The sequence below is a fragment of the Alosa pseudoharengus genome, unplaced genomic scaffold (genome assembly GCF_046254945.1).
Source record: "Alosa pseudoharengus isolate Yale_2024_CS ecotype anadromous, Long Island Sound unplaced genomic scaffold, YU_APseudo_1.1 YU_APseudo_1.1_scf_10, whole genome shotgun sequence".
Lineage (NCBI taxonomy): Eukaryota > Metazoa > Chordata > Actinopteri > Clupeiformes > Clupeidae > Alosa > Alosa pseudoharengus.
The window spans coordinates 9,570,163-9,581,572 of NW_027468565.1; the positions used below are offsets into that span (position 1 = coordinate 9,570,163).

At 41.2% G+C, this 11,410-nt stretch overlaps 1 protein-coding gene across 1 annotated transcript in view; it reads left to right on the forward strand.

The window, feature by feature from the left end:
• The window catches only part of gas2a (growth arrest-specific 2a), a 32,113-nt gene extending 25,171 nt beyond the window's left edge, over positions 1-6,942 (forward strand). The window contains exons 7-8 of the mRNA XM_076300073.1: positions 167-274; positions 5,723-6,942. Of these exons, the coding sequence (XP_076156188.1) occupies positions 167-274; positions 5,723-5,932 (318 nt within the window). The 3' untranslated portion in view covers positions 5,933-6,942. The remainder of the gene's footprint in view (positions 1-166; positions 275-5,722) is intronic.
• Positions 6,943-11,410: the final 4,468 nt, after the last annotated feature.

Consider the following 11,410-nt stretch of genomic DNA (forward strand, 5'->3'; position numbering starts at 1 on the left):
TGTATCTGAGTTTGTGCGTTGTGCCTGTAAGTTGTGTTGAGAATGTTTGTTTGCTCGGAATATATATATGTGTATGTGTGTGTTTGTGTGCGCGTGCGTGTGCGTGTGCGTGTGCGTGATTCCTCTAAAATGGCCACTGACTGTTTGCATCATGTTGTATCCTCAGGTCAAGCACATCTCTGAGGACCCACCATGCAAGTGCCCTAATAAGTTTTGCGTGGAGCGCCATTCGCAGGGTCGCTATAGAGTGGGAGAGAAGATGCTCTTCATCAGGGTGAGCGCCTCTATGCTCTCCTCAAAAACAAAAACAAAAACATACCAAACAAACAATCCAGCAGCTGCTCACACCAAGCAAATACCTCTACATTCTCTAGAACAAAGCTCTCACTGAGGAGCTGTGTAAAGTGCCTTCAGACAGCATTAGACTGAAGTAAATTAAATTTTAGATTGACGATATACACAGGAGTGATGTTAAAATCCTAGTGCTGTTGGTAAAAGATTTCACCTAGGGACAATCAACAACCAAGCCTATTTAACATGAAAAGCAAAATCATCAGCAAAGCAACTTTCGTGGGCAAAAAAACATCACAAATAGAGCAGCCTTCCAGAGCATTTCACTGGCACCTTCCAAGCAGACACCTTCCTTCATCATTGTTTCATTAAATTAGGATCACAACACCTCCAGAAGGTTCATCAGTCATGTTTAGTTATTCGCTATTCTCCTGACGCTAGCTCACTAGCCTGGTTAATTCTGCCATTTAAAGGGCTCTGTTTCATACCTCGAGAGCTTATTAATGCACCCATGACAGTTGCAGTTAACACATGGATTCACAGCTTCTAGGATCTGCTTCAGCATGAAGGAAAGTAGAGCACAGATCTACTGGTTATTTTTAGACTTCTGTAGAACATTTTTCACCACCCTATTTCTAGCCTGATGGACCATTTAAGTCTTCATTCATTCACAGTGCAATGTTCAGTGTTTTTTTTCTTGTTTCTGTGGAGAACTCTTCTGTTCTATGAAATGTTTGAGCCTATAAGGCACTGCTTCAGTATGTTCTTTGATATTATTACAACAGATATGAAGAAGTGTGCTGAACACTAGACAAAGCTGTGGCCTCCCATTTATGATAATTCAGCTTTTCTATTTAGGACAAGGATATCAACATTAGGCTTATTTCATCTAAACCAAAAAAACATTTTCATCAGTATGAAAACTGCACACACATAGCTACATTTTCATTAAAATTCTCAATTCATGTCATATATACTTTCATGATGAGTGACAACACCCAGTCTACATATCTCAAATCAGTCTGAAATAGAGACAAAGACAGGTCTATTTGTCCAGTCTCAAACTGTGAACTTGGTCTCAAGATTTTATTCATTCTAAATAGCTACAAGGCTTGTTTTATTGGCATCAGTCATTTTCATGGCAAAGCTCTCCACTGTGAGAAAGTTGATTTGATTTTGGCCAGAGACGCCTCCTCTCTTCACTTCATTAAAAGCTGCTGCTGTGTTTCTGTTGACATCTTCACATGTGATGAGGTCAAAGGACTCCCGTCAGCACAATAAATCCACCAATTACCCTAATCATTGTCACTATTGTCTGCCATAGCGACACACACACACACACACACACACACACACACACACACACACACACACACACACACACACACACACACACACACACACACACACTCAACTGTATGTGCAAGGATGGAGCAAAGCAGCCTTGGCAGGAGAAGCAATTAAAATAGGGAGTGGTGTGATTTCGCGCACACAAAAGTAATTAAAGCTGCTCCCAAATTAAAATAAATGTGTCAATGTTGCCATGGCGTCCAAAGAAAGTACACGGAGTCGTGACAACAGACAATGATTTTTACGGTCAGTCTGAAGAGAAAAATCATGGAGGTGTACGTGTGTGTATCGGAGAGAATATGTATGTGACTGTGAGCAGAATGTGTGTGTGTGTGTGTGTGTGTGTGTGTGTGTGTGTGTGTGTGTGTGTGTGTGCCATTACATTTATTTGCAAGGATGTGGCTTTTGAATAGAGATGTGCCATATTGCCATACCACCGCTGAAAGAAATGAACGCAATCATGATGAAAGCAATGCCATCAGTATTCGGCTACATAAAGCATATTTTCCCCTTGGATAGCATTTGGGCTCTCCATGTCTCATTTTCAGCCTAAAGACATATTTGTCCAGTTGCATACACCAAATTCCTTATAAACCCTGGATATTCAACATTTTTCTTACACTATGCCCTCTTTTTTGGTTGCTTGGAAACCAAGGTTAAATGTCTTTAATTCTTCAGTAAGATGTGCATTGCTCGCAAGGCATTACATTTTTTTTCCAATGCCAGGATATAATGCAATTTTTGAAAGAGGATGTTTTTGTTCTGCCTTGAAAGCCAAGCCAAGGTCAGTGAAGGAGCTGCCTATCTGAGGGTCACACACACACACACACACACACGCACACACACACACACACATACACACACACACACGCACACGCACATACACGCACACCCTGCACAAGGCCTGCAGCAGCTCATTCACACCACATACACTCTCTCACAAAAACCTATTCTCACATTCACACGTGCACAGCAAACACACAATCACACACATGTATACACTCATACACACACACACACACACACACACACACATACACACACACACACACACACATACACGCACACCCTGAAAAGTCAATTAACATTCCTTTCTCTCTGGTGTCATTTTTCTCAGACTGCAGTAACATGCTTTCCGTCTTGTATGACTCAGAATGTATTGAACCAGAATGGCACGGCTAGCTGTCTTCATAACTGCCTACTGAGGCATTTAGCTTATTTGCATTTGCACAAGGATTTTCTTTCTAGCATTTCCAGAATTTATTTGTGTGTGTGTGTATGTGTGTGTCAGTTATACTCCCCCTACCATTTTGTATACCGTTCAGCATGATTAAAACCTCACCTCCATCTGAGTCTCAGGCCCCTTGTCTCCCTGTCCTCTGCACTGCACCACTGATTGACCAGGTTCGATGTTCATGCCCCTAAGCACAGGTGTGGAGAGAGGGAGGTGAGACGTAAAGACCTTCACATAAGACCTGGCTTTATTGTTTCTGTAGGAGATTTCATATTTGATCATGTTGCTACTATATTAGAAAGTGGTTTCAATTCAGTAGGTTTGCACCTCGGGCACTGTTGGCTCCTCTATCCTACGTTCTGCCCATAGTGTTAGAGGTCAGTGGTGCGTCTTTGTGTGCCTCCGCCCCGTCTATTAGTCCATTAGTTCCCAAGGCAATAACCTCTGAGTCTCCACCTTCATGAAATTTTAACCAGACAGATCAATGTCTGTGTTGAGACACCCACCCTGGCAGTAAAGGTCGGAGGAGGTGAAATTGCACAGATGGAGCCTGTCAAAGACAAACAGAGATCAGTCATATCTAAGACATTTGTATCCTTTGAAACTGTCAAATAAGAGTTTACTTTTTCTGCAGTCCCTCCATGTTAAGACATCACTGGTGCTCCATCTTGGCTTTCAGGTGTAGATAGTCCAGAAAACAAAACAGATGTAGATGGTCCATTGGATGTTGCTGCTGTTAGTTTCAAAGACAGCTCACTTCTGCAGTGTGTATCACACCTGTTTTGACCTTTAGGCCTATTTTAGCGTAACCTGTGGATTCCTAATCTGATCTCTATCTGCAGCTCATGAGTGGTCACGTGTGAGATTACATGGAGCCAACTGATGCTTGGACATTCATTCTAAGTGTCATTAGTTTGAGTCTTTTTCCTCATCTGCACCCTACCCGTACACTGAAAATATCTCTATCTTTGACAATCGGTCATATGCTAAGTGCCATTTAAAGAAAAAGACAGCTCATGTAAAGCAGTCTCCATCGTATCAGTCTGTGGGGTGGAACTTAGCTAGCTGTGTGTGTGCATGCACAGTACAAAGTAGGCTTATGTAGAACCTAGTTTTGTTAAAGGTACTCTAAACGATGCTGGGTAACGTCACTTCTTTCTGTTGACTTTGAAACCCCCGTGCTGCTCCCGTGCAATTGAAACTTTCCTAAACGCGCTTCTCGTCTGTAATTTGCTGGAACAGTTTGTTATGTTTTTATCGGCTAGGTTTGCCCAGGTTGTTTTTGTTGCCGCTTTTGGAGCCTGGGCTGTCCACAGAGATTGTGTTTTTTTACAGTGTATTCAGGACACAGACAGCTAGCGGTTGGTTAGGTGATGTTTGCAGTAAGTGACATAAAATGTTTTAGCCTAAAAAACGCATGACATCGCTTAGAGCATCTTTAATTCCAGTTACAGTAACAGAATTATCACAAATGGACTCATTATAGAACTGTTTTTGGCTGGACAGTTTAGCTTGGTTTAGCAAGCCAAGAATTATGCCACAATGCCACATGTTTATGATTATGTTTATAGTTCTTAGCTGTCCAAAGCGACTTACACTGACATCAATAAACATTAACATTAAAATTAGTGTAGCGCTCTAGAATGTTTGACCTAAACACTAAATGAATCTGTAGACACACATGATACACAGTCATATCCATTTAATTTAAACACACTTGTACTCCACACACACATAAACACTGAAGAGCTGAAGATTTTTTCTTTTCTGAGTGTGTGTGTGTGTGTATGTGTGTGTGTGTGTGTGGGGGGGGGGGGGGTCTGACAGCTTCTTATTTGGATGGATAGGCAGAGGAGGGGCTCTGTGGGGAGCACTGGACAACGTTGCATCTTATTGGTCAGAAATGACAACCCCAGCCTCTTTTATGGCTCCTTTCAGTCTTCGGAACTTTCAGGGTGGGTGTTGCTATGGCAGCGCACTCTGGGAATGCATTGTGAGGGGCAACATCTGACAGGTGATGGAGGAGTGTGAAGGAGTGAATCTGGAGGTGTTAGGGGGAGAATCAGATTCCAGAGACGCCCAGCTATTTCAAATCATGTAATTTCACTGCATCTTTTCAAAAGCAGCTCAGACTATTTGTGATTAAAGACTCTTCCACATTTAATACACTCCTTTCACTCCGGTCGACCAAATTATTTACCGTTATCAGAGTAAAGTCGTCTGGTCTCCAAGTCTTCTCAAAAGTCTTCTTTTTATTACTGCCAAGGAGGTTATGTTTGCAGCTTGGTTTGTTTGTTTCCATATTTATCTGTTTTTCAGCAAGTATAGGCCACAAACTTTCATGGAATTGCATTAAACGTGTTGGAGGGTTTAACAATGGACCAAAGCAGTGTCTGTTACATTGTGGAGTGGATCTGAATCACGGGGCAGATCCACAGATTCGTTTTTTCCTTTTCTTAACATTGTGAGGATACTGGGCCTTGGCAGAATGCTGTGCCTTTCTAGTCTCTATTTTGTTATTGAACTGATGTAGCCTATCCTCAAGTATCCATCTTATAATTGCCATGAATATTATTGTTTGCAATTTTTTATTCTTTCATCACATGTAGGCAATAGGCATCAATGAACTTGTGCCTGTTTCCAATGTTTCTTGCCAACTGAAATATTCATGCTCACTGATCTATCGATCTGTTTCTTTGCATATCTGACTATCCATTTCACTCTCTCTCTTTATCTCTGTCTGTCTGTCTATCTATCTCTCTGTCTCACACACACACACACACACTCTTTATCCGTCTGTTTGTCTCTTTCTCTCACTCTCTTTCTCTTTCAATCTTTATCTGACAGATGCTGCATAATAAGCATGTGATGGTTCGCGTGGGGGGAGGCTGGGAGACGTTCGAGAGCTACCTGCTGAAGCATGACCCGTGCCGCATGCTCCAGATCTCCCGTGTGGAGGGCAAGACCTCTCCCGTCTCCAACAAGCCCCCCAACATCAAGGACCTGAGCCCCGACAGCTACCTGGTGGTGGCGGCTCACTACCGCAGCAAGAAGTAGCGCACCTCACACACTCAATCAACCACCCTTGGCCAGAGAGGGGCTCCTTGCACGGGGAGATCAGTTTTTTAATCTGACACCATCATCATTGGTCTGACACCAATTCCATTTACCAAAACTTGTTTCATGCAAGCTTGTGTAACAGATGTAAACATGTACTGACTGACCATGTTACATTTGCTTTCGCTCAAACACAAAACACCCACTGGTCAGGGCTTCTAATACACCCTTTTCACAGGGGCCCCACTCATTCTGGGGTCCTTCACACCCTGCTTCCAACAGTGGGTACAGTCTCAATGTGGTTGGACTGAGGGACTGAGCAGCCTTGATCTCAGGTCTTTGGGCTGAATATCGTTCACACTGGCTACATCACCAGAGACCTCCTGGAGGGTCATGACGCTGGTGGTTGACCTATGAGAAGGGCTGTCAACAGAAGCCTCCACCATGAGAGTCGTGTGACAGAAAGTGCCGGTAGATTCTTCTGAATCGTTCCAGCTACAAAGAGTGTCTGCAAAGATCTATAGCCAGGTTTGCATGTGCATTGTGTGTGTGTGTGTGTGTGTGTGTGCGTGTGTGTGTATGTGTGTGCATGTGTCTGTCTGTGTGTGCGTCGGCGTGTGTGTTTGTGGACGAGAGTGAGTAAAAGTAAAGGGTTCTGATGTGATGTGTGTGCCGGTGGTGTTGGTGGCATGGAGACGTGTCGAGCTGCCGACACCCATCTTCACAGTGAAGTCACGCTCTGCAGAGTGCCACAGCCACCACCGCTGACTCCACACCGCTGACTCCAGGCCGCTGTGCTGAAAAACAGACTGCGGGAGTGTGGAAGAGAGAGTGATGCTGCCTTTGTACAGAAACACAGTATGGCGTGGAGGAAAGAGCCGTGTACATTCCCATAAGCTTTACAACCTGAGCATCATCATCTGCACTTAAAGAGCATTCTTAAAGCACAGGCCAGAATAGGCAGGAAGTCGTTTATGATATTCATTTAGCTTTGTAGTCCAAGCAGAGGAAATGGTGCAGTTGTATATACAGCGGGGAAAATAAGTATTGAACACGTCAACATTTTTTTCAGTAAGTATATTTCCAATGAGGCTACTTGCATGAAATTTTCACCAGACACTAGTATTAACTCAGATAATCCACCCATATAAAAAAATCTAAACATTAAAGTCCATAGGTAGAGTTATGTGTAATAAAGTGGAATGACACAGGAAAAAAGTATTGAACACGCCTGCTGAAATGTCTTAAATACTTTGTGGAAAAGCCTTTATTCGTAATGACAGCTTCAAGGCATTTCCTGTATGATGAAACTAGTTACAGTATTCTGGTGTGATTTTGGCCCATTCTTTTCAACAGATAGTCCTTTAATATTGAAGATTCCAGGGGTCCCTCTTGTGAATCCTGATCTTTAGTTTACTTCTAAAACTGTTCAATTGGATTGAAGTCAGGGCCTTGATTTCCTTTCTCTGAAACCAATTGAGAGTTTCCTTTGCTGAATGGTTTGGATCATTGTCCTGCTGGAAGGTCTAGCCATGTCTCATCCTCATCATCCTGGTGGATGGTCAAGATTCTCCCGGAACAAAATGACTCAATTCATCATTCCTTCAACTGTATGAAGTCTGCTAGTACCATGAGATGAAAAACAGCCCATACCATGATGCCACCACCTCCAAACCTCACTGTTGGTAGGGTATTTTTAGAGTGATGCACAGTGCCATTTCTCCTCCAAATATGGTGTGTAGTATGACATCCAAAAAGTTCAATTTTGCTCTCGCCTGACCAGAATACATTCTCTCAGTATTTCATAGGATTGTCCAAATGTTGTGTAGCAAACTTTCAACGAGCTTTGACATGTTTTTCTTCAGCAATAGAGTCATGCGGGATGAGTGTGCATAGAGGCCATGGCGGTGGAGTGCATTACCTATGATTTTCTCTGTAACAACTGCACCAAGTCTTTTTGGAGCTTTCTCCGAGTGGTCCTTGGCTCTTGGGCTACTCTTCTGACTATCCTTCTGACTTCCTGGTCAGAAATCTTGCAAGGAGATCCTGTGCATGGCCAGTGATGATGCAGTGATGTTCCTTCCACTTGCAGATAATGGCTCCAATACTGCTTGCTGGATGCTTCGGAAGTTTTGATGTGCATCTGTAACCAGTTCCATTGATATGTTTTGCAACAATAAGGTTGCAAAGGTCTTGGGAGAGCTCTTTGCTTTTACCAATTATGAAATGCTTCTTGTTTGACACCTTGGTAAGAAAAAACCTTTTTATAGCCCACCAGTATGTATTAACCCAGCTTATATAAATTTGCACAGATAGGAGGGATAATTTCTCTAACTACTTATAGATTCCAGTTTGTTCCTTGCCATTTCTTGCCTTTGTGTACTGCTTTTTCTTAGTGTGTTCAATACTTTTTCCCTGTGCCATTCCACTTTTTTACTCATAACTCTACTTTACTGGATTTTTATATATGTGTGGATTACCTAAGTTAATACTAATGTCCGGTGAAGATTTCATGCGAATAGCCTCACTGGAAGTATAGTTACTGAAAAAAATATTGACGTGTTCAATACTTATTTTCCCCGCTGTATATATATACTGTATATACACAGTATATATATATAAAGGTTTACGTGAAAAACAATCAGGAGTGCCTTACACTAGCAGATCTTCATCTTGGTACCTGTAAGTGCCATCAGCCCAAAGCATCTGTTTGTTCTCTATAAGGTGCCAGAGTATAAAATGGTTTAGCACGCAAGCCAATGTGTCCTGGTTGGCACAGCCATGGCAGGTTCCAGGAAGGGCTTGGATGACCAATGACCTTTGACCTGAGAGTAATGATTGGGGGAGAGCATATGTTGTATGTTGTTTGGCTCCTTAAGCAGTGGAGGTTTAATGCTACCCTGCATGAGATGACATAGGGACAGTTTAAGTGTTTAGTGTTTAAGTAATTCTTTTATCCTTGAAACGAATGAAAATATGATGTATGGTGGTTGAAGAAATAAAGAACTTAGCATTGAGCTTGTAAATTAGTAGCTTTTGAAATATCTTTCTTGAACTGGGTATGTTTATCAGTAGATGTTCTGTGACAATCCTAAGCAAACTCAAAACCCTTTAATTTCATTCTTAAAAATGAATGAGGATATGACAATCTTACTGTCACTGTTATAATATGTTTAATATAATATGTTAGTTTGTAATTCCCTTTTCTTTCTGTTGTATTTTGTTGAATTTCAAATTGTCTTTATATCTGAAATGTATTTACTCTCTACTTTATATAATGTTTTGTTTCATCTGAAAGATGGGTGTCTGTAAGGCTATCATTTTGGACACTTTTGTAAAAGCCTTGTTTCCTTTAGTGGGGATTCACAACTAAGCTAATTGCCATCTGTACTCATCTCTTAAAGTAGACTTGAAAAGTTTAAGGTCACATTTCTGAGACTTTGTCAAAGCAGAATATTTAATCATATTATTAACTAATTCATATTGTGTATGTAATGTAGCATAGGCTACAATCTATGTGGAACAGAGGATATGTTTGTGAAGAGAAAAGCATACTGTATGTGTTGTAAATCTCAGTCATTAATTCACATGTGTCTGTTATAATTGTTCATGTTGTGTCATGATAGATAGAAAGTTTATGCTAAGGTGCTGGAAAGCAAAGCTTCATTTTCTAAAAGCCTATCAGATCCCATCTGTCATTAGCCGAGTTGTCTTCAGTACGGTCTGTCCTAGCAATAGGCCCACAGTGGAAAGACAATACCTCCCTCATGGTAGGCCTACTGTTTTTTGTGATATTCTGGGTATGACCATGAAACAGATTGTGATCTATGTCTGTGTGTCAACTTATTGTACCAAAAGATTCAGCATTTTACATCACACTGATGCGGTAATTTTTTACTAAAGGGGATCCTATTACAGATTGGAAATCCCCAATGCCCGACATCTCCAACAGCCATAGCAAAGAGCACCATTGACCTCTACAGGCAGGCAGAGGTATTTCCATGTTTCCTCCTTCTGTAGTCTTTTTACAGATTACTACCTATGTTACATTTAACTGACTAATTGACTATGTTACATTTACTGGATCTTAAAAGGATCTTATTGCCTAATGGCTTAATTTCCACTTTTACTATTCATAGGTGTTATTAAGCATCATTAATAGTAACAACATGCATCTCTATTCAAACAATATATTTTTTTTATGGCTAGTAAAACATCATACTTCAGAAAAGCAAAAACATTATTTTGTGTTTGACTACATTAGCATGTGTTTTGTGATGCAGTGATTTGATCCATCAGATCATTGTTGATACATGTTCACTCAGATGAAAATAAAGACAACACATAAAACACATTAAACGTCTTTAGCCTTAAGGTAGGCCTACATTACATTAATTTTCACCTAAATAAACATTGGCACCTTTTGAGTGATAACAGATCAATTTTGATTCAGTTCAACAGTGAGAGGACACTGAAATAAAATTCTAAACAGAAAATATCACTTAAAGCAAGCACAATTCCTGTGCCTGAAGTTATCAGGCACAGGAAATGTTCGAAGCGATTATAGAATTATCTATTTTCAGGTTTTAACCCGTATGTGATTAGAGACTAAATAACTTATGTTCAGGAAAAGCCTGGCAAGAAGCAGGAATATGACATTTAGTGTAAAATCTCTTGGGCTACACATGACAAGAGGGGCAGCCGTGGCCTACTGGTTAGCGCTTCGGACTTGTAACCGGAGGGTTGCCGGTTCGAACCCCGACCAGTAGACACGGCAAGGCACCTAACCCCCTCACTGCTCCCCGAGCGCCGCTGTTGTTGCAGGCAGCTCACTGCGCCGGGATTAGTGTGTGTGCTTCACCTCACTGTGTGCTGAGTGTGTTTCACTAATTCACGGATTGGGATAAATGCAGAGACCAAATTTCCCTCACAGGATCAAAAGAGTATATATACTTATATATACAAAACTAAAAACTGGGATCGTTCCTATTTATCATGCCATAATCGATAGACAAAATTGAGTTAAACAAAATGCAAACAATCATACAAATAAGTGCAACAATCATTTTCCATAATGAATATCAGATTAACCCTGAAATTAAATTTCTCCTCAATCAGATACCAAACATTTGATGTAAAACCCAGCCAGGCCTGAACTATGAGCCCTGTCATCAGGTCTGACTGAAATTTGCATTCCAATTCAAGAGAAGAAAAAAAAAATCCATGCCACGTTAAAATAGAAATTTAATTCTGCAAATGCAAATGGAGAAGCAAGGCAAACAGACAGGGTTCGAATAGAAATTAATTTCAAAGTTAAGAAGCATTCTTCAGTATTGACACCCATCTTTTACACGAGTTCCTGCTGTGTTTCAGAAGCACAGATAGTGTTAAGGTTAGTGATTAGAAAGGGGGCACCATCAGTGTTAATGCCCCCTCTCCTCCTTCAAATGTCCAAATGACATCAGACACACCTACAGC